The sequence below is a fragment of the Gymnoscopelus microlampas genome (assembly GCF_963454915.1).
Source record: "Gymnoscopelus microlampas genome assembly, chromosome: 7".
NCBI lineage: Eukaryota > Metazoa > Chordata > Actinopteri > Myctophiformes > Myctophidae > Gymnoscopelus > Gymnoscopelus microlampas.
In genome coordinates, this window is record NC_139944.1 from 51012848 (window position 1) to 51027556 (window position 14709).

The 14709-nt window shown below is 42.0% G+C and overlaps 1 protein-coding gene across 1 annotated transcript; it reads left to right on the forward strand.

The window, feature by feature from the left end:
• Positions 1-1475: 1475 nt before the first annotated feature.
• rpn1 (ribophorin I) lies at positions 1476-14201 on the forward strand. The gene is made up of 10 exons (XM_084061227.1): positions 1476-1874; positions 4600-4664; positions 5632-5938; positions 6577-6786; positions 7986-8178; positions 9542-9641; positions 9741-9879; positions 10591-10710; positions 11837-12082; positions 12653-14201. The coding sequence occupies exons 1-10, from the start codon at positions 1641-1643 to the stop codon at positions 12833-12835; spliced, it is 1797 nt and encodes a 598-aa protein (XP_083917353.1). The 5' UTR covers positions 1476-1640; the 3' UTR covers positions 12836-14201.
• Positions 14202-14709: the final 508 nt, after the last annotated feature.

The following is a 14709-nucleotide window of genomic DNA, read 5'->3' on the forward strand; positions in this document are numbered from 1 at the left end:
TTGTTGAGGAAGAACAGAATGTTTACTAGACTGTCTGAGATTACATACTTTGTTTTTGTAACAAGCATTAATATGGCACTGTGGAAAAAGAACACCCACTACCTTGATGCTTGTTCTGACAGCTTTGTGTACATTGTTTCAATTATGTGAAAAATGGAGCATGTCTATGCTATCTCCATGTGGGACCTCGCCCCTAAAATATTGAAATTCCAGGCCTGGCAGGCAGTCATGCAAATATTTTCCTTCTGTCTTTTTGTTAATAGAAATATATCTAGCCTACCGACAGAATATTACAGGAATAGCAGGAAATACGTATATTTAATATACGTATTTCCTGCTATTCCTTTAGTCTTATAACCTAGAGTCATTTGTATATACTACTATATTACAAATGACTCTAGGTTATAAGACTATAAGAATCAAAACACACTATATTTACCACATCATATTTTGGTCTTAATGGCTTTAAGATTTCAAACATACCATATCCTAGGCCTACTACAAAATGTAATTCCTGATTTAGCACATTTTCTGATCATATTTTGCTCAAATTAAAAAAAATAAGAATACCAGAGTAGACTGAAAGTGGTCTGAGAGTTCTATTGTTTCCAGTTCTATGTCGGGTCGGGGAGTGCGACGTGCGCCAAGCGTGGCGTGCAGTGTTGCCATGTCCAATTATTATAAGCGACTTTGGGCTTATCTTTCTGTAAAGTCGCTTGTAAATATTGCCAGTTGTGGGTTGCGGTTTTTGGGGCTTGTTTCTAAAGTGTAGTTGCTTATTTGGGCTTGTTTCCTAAATGTTGTTTAAACCAGTGGTTCTGAAACATTTTCATGTCAAGGACCCCAAAATTAATATGTAATTGTGCCAGGGAGGGACCCCCATTCAAGATTTGTGTTGTTAAAATATTTCCAAAAATATCCCACGTTTTTCTCATTTTCTTTTGAAAATAGCAGATCTACAAGCTCACAGCGCATCGCATCGTGAGCTTGTAGATCGGCTATTTTCAACAGGACTCATAGGACAGCAACCTCATTAGCGTCACAATCTTTTTTAACCACTTAATCCATATTTTATACTTGGGCTATTCAAAAATAGCAGCTATACAAGCTCATAGCGCGGCACCGAGTGCCACGCTATGAGCTTGTAGATCTGCTGCTATTTTTGAAAAATCTTGAAAATGTGTGCAAATCTTTGAAAATGTATTTTTTATTAAAGCGAAACATTTCAACTAAAATCTTTGCTTCTGGGGGTCCCTGAAATGTGTGTGTGTGGGGGGGGGGGGGGGGTCCGCAGCTAAATACATATCAATTTGGGGGTCCTTCTTGGCTGCTGGCATGAAAAAGTTTGAGAACCACTGGCCTACTTGCTTCTTTTGGGCTTGTTTTCATAGACCTGGTTTGCATATTTCTCTCGCAAAGATCTGGCAACACTGGGTGGCGTGCGTGCGCCGTCATTGCGTCATCACGTCGGGCTCTGAATGAAGCGTCATCCTTGTCTTGTAGTAGAGCGGCGCAGCGCGGCCTTTCTTCGCTGCTCTACCGACATCTCTCTCTGAATCCCCCCTCTGTTCTTCTACCTTGGAGCTTCTTAATACCCAACAACAAGCTCTAGAACCTCCTGGACTGGTCAACCCGCCACCATGACTCTAAGCATGTCCCCAGGGCGGTGTGTCCTCCTCCTGCTCCTGGCCTCCTCCACGGTGACAGCGGAGCTCCTGAACGAGGAGGTGAAGAGGACGGTGGACCTCAGCACCCATCTGGCCAAGATGACCGCGGAGCTGCTGCTGTCCAACCAGGGAGACGCGGCCGTGCAGAGCTTCACCCTGGCGGTGGAGCCCGATCTGGCGCCGCACCTGGCCTACATAGGAGCCTCGGTGAGAGACTGACTGACTGACTGAGGGGCCTTATGAATGATCCGGGTCCGTTGGTCATAATGCATGAGTGTAGCATTCTATGAACCCACTGCTAGCAGGTGTTGCCAGGTCCGCTTATTGTAAGCGACCGCGGGCTGTTTTTTCCTGTAAAGTTGCTTGTAAATATTGGTGGTTGCGGTGGGGTTTCTTTTGGGCTGGTTTCTAATGGCCAGACCGCACCAATGCAACTATGGTCGCAACTCCTTGCAACAAAACGGTTTCAAGGCCAGTCCACGCCAATGCAACTCCTTGCAACCTACCATTGGGGATAAGGGTTGCAACTTGCAAGGAACTGCATGTTGCAAGGAGTTGCATTGGTGTGGACTCACTGGACTGGCCTTTTAAGTGTAGTTGCTTTATTTGTGCTTGTTTCCCAATGTTGTTTGTATTTCAAGGACCCCCAAATTAATATGTACTTGTTTGTGGCACTTTTATCTAAAAATATGTTGTGCCAGCAGAGACCCCAAATAAGATTTGTGTAAATGTTTCAAAAATATTTCACTATTTTTTCCCAAGATTTTTTTTGAAAATAGCAGATACGTTGTGAGCTTGTAGATTTGCTATTTTCAAATATCCGACTTTTAAAGGCGCTCTTGGTTGCTTATTTTGGCCTTGTTTTCACAAAACAGGTTGCTCATTTCTCTCTCAAAATCTGGCAACACACTGTTAGCATCAACGGCTAGCGGGTGTGTGAGTGCATGACAGTGAGAGTGTGTGAGAGACAAAATGTCAAATATTGGGGCCGCAGCATTTGATTCGAATCGACCCGCAGAAGTGTTCGTTCAAACTAGTGATTCATTCATCATCCGAAATGCATTCGATCAGAACTTATAAGTTCAGTTCTGATAGAAGAAGCTAATGGACTCTATCTATGCAAGCTGGAGGAAGCAATGCTAATGTTGTGTTTCCACTTGAATGTATGAAATGTTACTGTTGTTCTGTGTTGGTGGATTTGCACCAAATGAATGAATGTAACATCACTGCTGTGAGCAGAACAGACATGGATAAAACACATTAAAAAACATAATTCATTCAAAGCAGTATATGCACCAGGATTATGCTTCCTGCACGCTGTGTTGTGTCAGACAGTAGCCGACTGACACGTATGCTCTGGGCGGCTACTTCCGTGTAGTGAGAGAGGAGGGAGGCCTGCCCACTTCCACTATGAATGAAAAGAAAACTATATATCTATATATCAGTGGTTCTCAAACTTTTTCATGTCATGGACACCTAAATTAATGTGTATTTGGCCGCGGATCCCCATCTGAAAATATTTTGAAAAATAAAAAAAATAGACATTTTCAAAGAATGTCAAGATCAGGGGTCTTCAACGTTTTCAGGCCAAGGACCCCCTAGCTGAGAGAGAGAGATGAAGCAGGGACCCCCACTATATTGTATGAAATTGTGTTTCCGATTCAACTTTTTTTGTTTACTTGGTCTTCCCTTTTTTCCCTCTACACCAAACACCTCTTTGCCAAAATTATAATAATATTTTTTGCTGGAGTTCTCCTCAGAAAAAGGATGCTAGGGTTCAAGTGGTTAAGGTAAAAAAAAATCATATCACACAAAGATTTGGCGGACCCCCTGTGGTAACTCTGAGGACCCCCTAGGGGTCCCGAACCCCCTGTTGAAGACCCCTGCCCTAAATGAATGTGTATTTGGCCGCGGATCCCCATCTGAAAATTAAAAAAAATAGACATTTTCAAAGAATGTCAAGATGCTTTGAAAATAGCTGATATACATAGGGCCATGGGCGTCCCCGGACCCCACTTTGAGAACCCCTGCATTAGACCAAGGATGGGTCCATTTGGTTCCATTTGTACACTCTCAGAGTTACAACCACCCAAGGGGTCCATTTGGTTCCTATCCATCATTTATCCCTGGAACCCCCTCAAGGACCCCTGGGGCTGGGGGTCCCCGGACCCCAGTTTGAGAACCAATGATCTATATACCAGTGGTTTTACAAACTGTTTAATCTCAAGGATCCCCCTGTTTGTTTGATTGTTTGATTGAATACTTTATTAACAGTTTGCACCAAAAAAAGCACAGAAGTACAGTGTCATACAAAAGGATGCTAAAAGGATAAACCCAAGAAAGCACTATGGCTTGTTTCCATTGGGGTCCTGTCTGTGTATTCAGATAGGCATTATTAGGCCACAGACCCCCTCCCATAACGCTGAGTGTGTTTAAAATGGAAGTTATTGAACCAAAGCGATTCCATAGAGGTCCTTTTGGTTCCATTTGTACACTCAGCGTAATACCACCGTATTAAATACTGTTTTAAATGCAGTATGTAGTGTAGACAGAATAGTTAGATGGATGGATTGATTGATTGAATACTTTATGTAGAAGGTTGCAGAGAAAAAGCACATGGAAGAAGTACAGTTTACAATACAAGGTCAGCTAAAAATGGATCTGTTTTTATTACAAAATGCATTCCTCTATGGATTTGCATGCACTGACTGCGCCTCTGCATCTTCCATGCTGACTTGACTATGTCTTTTAAATGGGAATAAAATGCATACCTGCAGCTCCTATAGACAAATCCACAGAACGCTCCCCAGGCACAATCATAACCTTGGTGTCAGAATGCACACCGCAGCAGGAGTCTGACACCGCAGCGCTCTGTGGATTCGTCTATAGAAGTGCTTTAATGTGTCATGCTAAAACAACTGTGCTTCCCCAGGTGAAGGGTGATGAGGAAGAGGATGGCACTCTGGAGCTCAAGCAGACGACAATTCATGGACAAAGGTAAGAAATGAATCATGTTCTCTCCTCTGTGTGTGTGAGGGAAAGCAAAGACCAATCTAATGGAAATGTGCCAGAGGCAATCATATGTAAACAATATCCAGGAACCTCTTGCTATTTACTTAGGAATAGTACTTTGATTTATTAAAGCAAGAAGCCCTGGTTAACAGGGATTTCAGAATAGTTATAGGACATTGTTAGGCATGAGTGCCTACAACCCTCTTCTAAAATTGTAAAGCATGTTCTTTTGGGGCTTTTATAGAACGGTTACCAAATATAGAATGAAAATCATAGGCATATCCCCAATTAAAATATTTTTTATTAACATGTCACTACAAGACTCTTTCTACAGGAAAGTAGTTCCTGATTGCCTCGACGAACAAGTAACTCAGAATGGTATGCGATATCTGCTTGTTTTAAAAAGCAATGCATAACCAAAGTGAGCACTCTTCTTACCCTGCCATTCTAAGAAAATCAAAATCATTCAGAATGCTAATACATAGGAACGGTAACTGGGAACGCTCACCCCAAAACACACACGCCCCCATTCTTTTCATGGACCGCTCGCCCCCAGCGGTCTTGTATTCTTGTGTTTGTTTTACTGAGGTTAAGGTTAGGAATAAGTTTAGGGTTAGGCATAGTTTTACTGAGGTTACGTTTAGGAATACCTGGTGGCGACCGTTCTGAAGTCGCCGGATTTGACCCGGGGTGATAGTGTTTTGGGGGTGTGCGTTCTTGTATTCCATATAACGATATGATGAAAATGCTGAACTTGCCTTTCCCACGGTGATACTGATACATGTGGTCCAAGTGTCTGTTTTATAAAGTTTGTTTTACTTGTTTTATATTCTCAGAGTTAAATTACCACTGGTTTTACCGTGCAGCGTTAAAGGAAATCCTCAATGAAAAGCGCTCTCACGACACCTATGCTTACCTGTAGTAAAGCATTGTTTCTTCCTTTGTCTTGCAGTGGGGTGTTTTACAAGGTGCTGTTGCCCTCCAGTCTGGCGGGAGGCGCCAAGCTGAGAGTGAAAGTGGAGATGGTGTACAGCCACGTCCTGAGGCCCTTCCCGACACACATCACCCAGGCCGAGCGTCAGCTGGTGGTCTTCCAGGGCAACCACTACTTCTACTCCCCCTACCCCACCCGGAGCCAGACCACCCGCGTCCGCCTGGCCTCCAAGACCGTGGAGACCTACACCAAACTGGGCAACCCCAGCAAGAGCGACGAGAGCCTGGAGTACGGACCCTTCCGTGACATCGCTCCATTCAGTGAGGTACAGTTCCGCTGACCTGGATTGACAAGTATTATGTCATCAACAAATGGTGACTGTATTGTTCCCATGAGCAAGAACACATTCGGACAGTCTGCCTTCTCAGTAAAGAGGGTAAACCTTTGGAACTCTTTGCCTACGGTTCTTAAACTAGAGACGGATGGTAATGTGTTTAACAGAGTACTAAAATTATGGTTGAAATCAAATCAACTGTGCTCACATGTATAGTTACTGACTATACAAGTTACTATGGTTGTTATGGTTTCTATTTTAGAAAAGCCTCCTGTGGACAGGTGTTGAAAACTAGCACTCGTGCTATATACGCTTTAAACAATGCATCTGGTTCGTCCGATGTGATTGTGATGTCCATGTCAAATAAATGAACAAACTTAAATAAACATGTCCAAATACGAAGGCAGTTAACCAATTAAGTCCTATATATACTTTGTCGTACGACGAATGCCGAAAATAGCCGATCTACAAGCTCTCAGCGGGTCTCAATGTGACGTGTTGTGAACTGCTATTTTCACAATTTTTCCGAAGGTTTTTGCCTATGATATGACGAAGTGGGGTCGCCAGGTTGAAAGTAGTTAAATTGAACTACGTTGACTTGTAGTCTGAACCTTTTTTGTCTTTTCTAGGATGCGATGAAGATCCATTATGAAAACAACACACCTTTCCTCACCATCAGCAGCATCACACGCACCATCGAGGTGTCTCACTGGGGCAACATCGCCGTGGAGGAGACCATCGACCTGAGGCACACAGGAGCCTACCTGAAGGGACCGTTCTCACGTTACGACTACCAGAGGCAGTCTGACAGCGGCATCTCATCTGTCAAATCCTTAAAGGTGCGTTGGATTTTCCCCACAGGAGGAAGCACCAAATCGAACGAATCGGCAGGCGTTCGTTGTCGTAAACGAGTTGAGCCGATGTGTGAAAATAACGTTGTAGAGGACTACATGTTAGCTTCATTGTGCCGGCCTTGTGTTATATCCAGTGTTGTATTGGTGATTTTGTTAATGATGATTTTTTTTAAAGACGTCACTTGCACTTCGCTTAACACCTACACTACACGCCACACAATGGACAATTGATATGCATTTAGGCTCATTCCTATGTTAATTCGTGCTGGTGTGACACCCGGCAGTCGGGAGCCTTTGTAAACTTTGTTGAGGTGTGAATTAAGGGTTGTTTTAATTTAAATCGATGCGTGCTCCTGCTCAAAAAATGGCTAAACGGCATGTTACATCCCAAGACCAACGCATCCCTGGTTATATCACCTATTGTGCGTTTGCCTGTCATCAACAGGTTGACTGGTTGTTGTGGTTACGGTGGCAAATGTTTGTTTTAGACATTTGCGAAGGTTATTATAAAAATGCTTTCCCAACATTACATCAAAATGTATGTAGCTTGTCTAAATAAACAGGTAATGTTTTGTTGCCTCCTATGCAAAGGATGTGTGCAAGGATTTTGCATAAGACATGCAATTTGTTTAACAGCCTTGTTTGTTAAACAAAATCAAAGAAGACGACATTAATCCGGACAGACCACGCTACAGTAGTCTACAAAGCCACTGCAACATGTGTGATCGGATCATTCAGTAGATCACCAGTTTTGGTGTAACACATGGACCTGTACATAGTCTGTGCTTGTTAAAAAAAACTAACCGACGCTGTGGCTCTGGAGGTACAGCAGGTCGTCCAATAATCCGCGGGTTGCCGGTTCGAATCCCGGCTCCTCCTGTCCACATGTCGAAGTGTCCTTGGGGAACACGCTGAACCCTACGTTGCCTCCAAGGAGTCAGTCGGCGCTAGCTTGCCACCATCGGTGTGTGAATGTGGGAAGTGAGGAAGCTGGCGCCGACTGTTCGCCGCTTCACCTCCCAATGTATGCATGAATGAATGAACCATTGTAAAGCACTTTAAGTACTTAGAAAAGCGCTATTACAATGCAATTCATTATTATAAATAATAGATAAGAATTGCTGGTGTAACTATTTAATGAAAGATGATTGATTGTGTCTTCTTTCTACTCCCCTTCTGGACAGACTATCCTCCCTGCTTCCGCCCAGGACGTGTACTACCGGGACGAGATCGGGAACATCTCCACGTCGCACCTGCAGGTTCTGGAGGACTCTGTGGAGGTCGAGGTCAGGCCCCGCTTCCCTCTGTTCGGCGGCTGGAAGACCCACTACATCATCGGCTACAACCTGCCAAGTTATGAGTACCTCTACATGCTGGGTGAGTTGGGTCAGTCACGGGTTATCATCATGTCATAACGAGGAAGAATTCCCTCCGGGGAATAATGGAGCCACTAAGCTAAAGCTTGGAATGATTAATTAACGATTGATTAAAGGTAGGGTAAGTGATATTTTTGGGTTAAAACAAAAAGTATTTTGTTAAAAGGTTAAAATACTATATTCTGATAGTAATCATTGATATAGAGTGTTTGTTCAGTTACCAGCTCTTTAATAAACAGAAATTACATTTTTCAGTAGGTGTCAAAATCTCAGCCAATCAGGAGAAAGTACCCATTTTTAAGCTTAATTTGTATAGTGTTCCAGTTCCAATTGTGTCTGCTCATTTCTTAGTGTCATCACTTCCAATTTCACTTGTTTATTCTGTATCCTGATTGAGTTCTCTGTCCTGGTTGGATAAAATTGGAAATGAAACTGAATCTGAAACAAAAATGCATTTTCTGTTTAATAAAGAGATGGAGAGACAAGGAGACTCCTGTTACTGAACAAACACTCTATAGCAATGAGTACTATCAGAATATAGAGCTATTTAACACTTATTTTAACCAAAGAAAATCACTTACCCTACCTTTAAATAATTAAGAAAAATAATACAGTGACCCAGGGGGATAGCGCCCTCTAGCGGCAGTGACGTCAGGACTTTGGTTCTCTATGATGATGCAGATTGTGTGCATTTTTTGTATTGTTTTTGCCAAAATACATTTACAACACAAGGCAGTCATGTGAAGTATGCCTCTAAACATGTTGTAGCTTGTATAGTTATCGCAGCTTTTTGCTATGTTTAATGCAGATAATGATATCACTAATAATCCATACATTGTGCAGCCCTAGCTCTGACCAGTACTGCTGCTAACATAGCCAGCGTGAATTTGTAGAGAAGCAATTAAAAACTCGGTACTATTGCAACAGTGGTCGCAAATAAAGGCTCTTCCACACACTGTAGGTCACAATTGCAATTATTGTCATGTTGTAAAGATGAAAAGTTTAGCCAAAATCTTCTTACTTTTAATGCAGTCTCTCTGTTTTCTTCCCGCCAGCATTAAGCCAGTTTAAATCATCTAATTAACGTTACATAATAATGATAACGAGTTTTTTTTAAGTCGTCTGCTATAAGTCAATTTTTAGGGCTCGTTTTATGGTAGTTTGGAATTAAAACAGAAGCCAAGAGGCTGTATTAACATAATTTGGCTACTCTTTTAAAACCATGTGTTTGTGACCTATGCAGCCTGAGATCTTGGGGGGGAATTGCCTTTTATTCTCAGTAATTAATTCATGGATTTGAATCACAAAATGTATTTTCTTGTGAGTGATACTTGTTTAATATTGCATCCTTTTTTGTCTGAAAGGTGATCAATATGCACTGAAGATGAGGTTGGTTGACCATGTGTACGATGACCAGGTCATTGATTCCCTCACAGTCAAACTCATCCTGCCCGAGGGCGCCAGGTAACGTTTCCAATATTTATGTCAGTATATTCACACACAATGTTTGCTGTGCTTTTTTGCATGTTGATTTGATCCTAATTTCCGTCTATATTGTATTAGAAACATCCACGTGGACACGCCGTACCCAATCGACCGTATGCCAGACCAGCTGCACTACACGTACCTGGACACGTTTGGCAGGCCAGTGTTGGTCGCCACCAAGACCAATCTGGTAGAGCAGCACATCCAGGACGTCGTGGTAAGCTGACTGGGAATGAAAGGGAATTTAATTGAGGAGGAAAGTACATTTTATATTATAGGGTTATGAGCTGTGTTTTTTTCCATGACCAGAGTGGAATTGGCCATTGTCACTTTGAAACTGAAAATGAACAGCAACAGTTAAAGTTATGATGCATGGACAAAGGCCAAGCCGTCTAGAACACCGTTTCTCAACCTCGGTTTCCATAGATAAACATTGTGAAAATGGCAGATCTACAAGCTCACAATGTCTCGCAACGTTCTTTCTTATATTATAATAATATAAGATAGAGGCATATTGCCTCTTTCTTATATTATTTGGCCAATGTTTGACCAGTTTTTATGGCGTTAACACACCAGGGGCGAGACGAAGTAGCAATGCTAAAATATACTGGTGATTATTTCACATCAAACTATTCATATAGGTGATGCCTCATTCATACAGGTTTATGCCTTTATTTGCAATAAAAAACCTACCTCATTCCCAATGAAAATGGCATCACTTTATCGCTGTGTAATTTCTGTGTGGACGTATTCATGAGAACGGTTCAAAAATAGATTGTAAAATTCATATTGCTAAAGAACGTTGTAAAGGTCCTTACCTTTAGAAGGTTCTTTAGCAATATGAATTTTACTTCTGAAAAATTGTGCACCATAAAAAAAAACTAAACTTGTTTCTTTCCCTCCTTTCTTTGTTCCCCATGTAAACCAGGTCCATTATACCTTCAATAAGATCCTGATGTTGCAGGAGCCTCTTCTGGTCGTAGGGGCCTTCTACATCCTCTTCTTCACCGTCATTATCTACGTACGCCTGGACTTCGCTATCACAAAGGTACGTCAGTGCTCATGGCATTCTATGCATGTGACCGACTGACGGTGTCAACGAGTTCTTGTTGTCCTAGTCTAGTCTTCTTTGTCTTCCTTTGTGTTTCTCTTGTCTCTTTTTTTTTCTCTCTCTTTCTGCGGAAAATACTCACAAGCTCACAACTCGTGATGCGTTGTGAACTTGTGAGCTATTTCACCTTTTCCCTTCCTTTCCTTATTGTTCCCAGAACGTTCTGAGGCCTTTCTCTTCCTTACAGACGTACAGTATTTTAAAGTATTAAATGTATGTACTGTATATCATCTGGTGGAAACCACATATGTCCAAAACTAATCTTTCAGGATTCAAATTCAAAAATGTCAAAAGTAGCAGATCTACAAGCTCAAAGCGCGTTGCTTCGCGCCACGTTTCCGAGCTTGGGGTTCTGCTACCTTTGTGTGACGCTGTAGTGACGTTGTAGTTGCTATGATCAATTAGGGCAATTCATTTACAAAAAAACCCACAAAGTTAGAATATTGAGATGAAGAGGTTTCTGCCCCGACAGTAACGATATACTTCCATCAGTGTTGATTTCGGCGACTAAACTATGATGAAAAATGTTCGTCTACCTTTTTTCCACGGAAACGAAATAAAAACTAAGCTATGATGACTAAGACTAAGACTAAATGTATTGACAATTTTGTCAACAAATACAAACTAGACTAAAATGTTAGTGAGGGACTAGTGGAGAAGAGATCCAGTAGAATTAAAAGACAAGTCATCTTATGTTTGGTTGCGCTCGGGTGTTGCGCTGTGAAAATAGCAGATCTACAAGCTCACAACGCATCGCAGCGCGACGCGTTGTGAGCTTGTAGATCTGCTGTTTTCAGTATGCAACCAAGTGTAAAATCAGCCATTACGACGCCATCAAGGCACCGCCAAAATACATTTTAGTCGACTAAATCAACTGTAGATTTAGTGGACTATAATCTTATGATATTTTGTGGACTAAAACTAGACAAAAACTAAAACATTTCAGATGACTAAAATATGACTACAACTAAATTGAATTTTATTTCAAAAGACTATGACTAAAACTGAATCAAAATTTGCTGTCAAAATCAACACTAAATTCCATCGGTCTCTGATTATTTAGGACCCGGCGGCTGAGGTGCGTATGAAGGTGGCGTCCATCACGGAGCAGGTGCTGACCCTGGTCAACAAGCGTCTGGGACTGTACCGCCACATGGACGAGGTGGTGAACCGCTACAAGCAGTCGCGGGACACGGGCGCGCTCAACAGCGGCCGCAAGACGCTGGAGGCCGACCACCGCACCCTCACCAACGACATCAGCTCCCTGCAGGCCCGCCTCAAGGCCGAGGGGTCCGACCTGGCCGAAAAGGTATTTGCTTTTCTCTATTCCGTCTTTCATTTAATATTGTGCCTAGTTCTTTTTGCGCTTAATTTGAAGGGGTTTTGTGAAAGTAACTCAAAAGACACATTGCTTGGCACAGGAAAGAATATTGTACTGTAACTTAATACTTGTAATTGAAAGTAATATGTAATTTCATACAGTATAAAACATAATATATACAGTATATGTACCAGCATATCGGGTGTCTGTGTCTGTTTTTAAGGCCAAGGACCCCTTAGCTGAGAGGGAGGAAAAACAGGGACCCCCACTACCTATTGTATAGAATTGTGTATATATATAGTGGATTAATTTGACAGCACTGTCATATGTGTTGTGTAAATTAAATGTTTTTGTTCACACATCATGTTTATCTATTTTCAGACATAAAAATAAAAGCAACAAAAAAATGCTAGCCCCCCCCCCTGTAGTAACAATGAGGACCCCTTAGGGGTCCCGGACCCCCAGTTGAAGACCCATGCAGTATATTATATATAACATTTCGCAAGTAACTTCCCCAAAATTCAAGCTCCCGGCTCTCTCTCTCTGTGTGCCCACCAGGTGGGGGAGGTGCAGAAATGCGACGGCCAGGTGAAGGAGCTGGTGTGTCGCTCCTGTCAGGAGGCGGAGCGGCTCGTGGCGGGCAAGATCAAGAAGGAGGCGTACATCGAGAGCGAAAAAACCCTCGCCGGCAAGAGACAGGAGCTGGTGACGCGCATCGACAGCCTCTTGGATGCCCTCTAAACCAACATCTTGCACACACACGTCTTAGAAAACAAAAAATACGCGAGCATACAATACATGCGCATACACGTGATACCGTAACTAAATATTATCTTCAGCTGACCTTCATGTGTATGGAATTTTAAATCTTGTACCACCCCACACATACACAAGTTGAATTATTATTTCCATCTTCGGGGACCCAGTCACAAAGAACAGACTGCTTATGCAAAGGTAGATAATCCGGTGCAGATCCAAAGCGTCGTGCCCTGCCTGCCTTTGTGCATGAGACATGGGGGTCATTACGGAGCTCAACTTTCCACCATGGCTATATCATCATAACGCGCAGCAGTTGTTTTACGAGTGTGTTCGGCTGTATTTGTTTAACCCGTTAAATTCGGCGAACGCATCTGTGTCACTTTAGATTTCTTTGGCTATTCAAAAATAGCGCTATGAGTTTGTAGATCTGCTATTTTTGAAAAATCTTTGAATATACATTCTACAGAACAGTTTTTTTTAACTAACTTATGTTGCTATATCAGTGGTGCTCCAACTTTTCCATGTCAATGAAGTGATATGTATTTAGCCGCGGACCCCCATCTCAAAATGTGTTGTTCCAGGGACCCCCAGAACCACAGATCGGAGTTGAAAATGTTCGCTTTAAACCGTATATATTAAGATTTGAAGAAATGTTCAAGACTTTTCAAAAATAGCAGATCTACAAGCTCATGAGCTTGTATATCTGCTATTTTTGAATAGCCAAACAAATCTAAAAATGACACACAGATGCGTTCCTGGTCTTAATGGGCTAAACGCACTTAAGAGTTGACAGAGCGTTTTCATGATTTCTTTTTTTATTTTATTTTGTGATTGCGGAAGGTTTAATTGTTTTGTAAGGACAATTACTGTGCTGGGGTTGTCTAATGTCTGTGCTGGCTTAATGTTCTACTGGTTCTGGAGGCTGAGATGTCCTCAAGGGCACATATGTATGATGGGCCGCTGTTAACAAAATCCATTTTTTGCCACCATCATCATTGCACTTAACAATTTATTATTGCCAGTTGCCCCTGACTGAAGCGTATATATTTGGAACGTTAAAGCTCTGATACTGTCAAGCCCAAATCGATTGTCTTTCATTTTTCTGATTATTTGTTTTTGTTTTTTGTTCCTTTTGTCATTTTTTTCCAAGCTTTTTATATGATCTTTTGCGGTTTTGTAAGTGGTGCATTTCCTCCATGAGATTACTGAATACCTGAGATTAGGTGATATTTGGGGGGAAGGGGGGGAAAGACAAGGGCAGCAGAGCACTAATAATGTTATGAGTTCGACAGTTGGACAATGAAACGGGAAACTACCAAATTTGAAATAAAAAAAAAGTAAAAACAGACCCTTCAGTTCCCCATGTTGATTGTGATTAGCAACTACTGTGTTATGGTTACAGCAAGGAATTTATTTTAAAAGGAAGCGACGCCAAGGTCATTTTCTCTATCCTGCAATTCCAGCCGGCAGATTCGTCACACTGGGTGGCAGACTCGTACCGGAAGTTAATTTAAATAACATTGGAGTCTATGAGAGCCCGCTGGACAACTTGTGAACAAACACTATTTCTAAACGATTGAGACCTTTTATATAATACTCGGCCCAGGAAGATAAAAGAACACATATCACACATTGTTTTGTGCGGTGTTGCTTTTAGATGTGCACACTGTATCATTTTATAGAGGTATAAAGAGCACAGAGTATGTTTCTGAACGGCCAAAGTATCGCGAGACTGTCCATTTCCTGTCTGGCGACCAAATCTCGCGATACCTCCGAGACAGAAACGATACCTGCAGCTGTTTAGATCCCTCAATAAAAGTATGTACTGTGCACATCGAAAATAAAGTGTTTAGAAA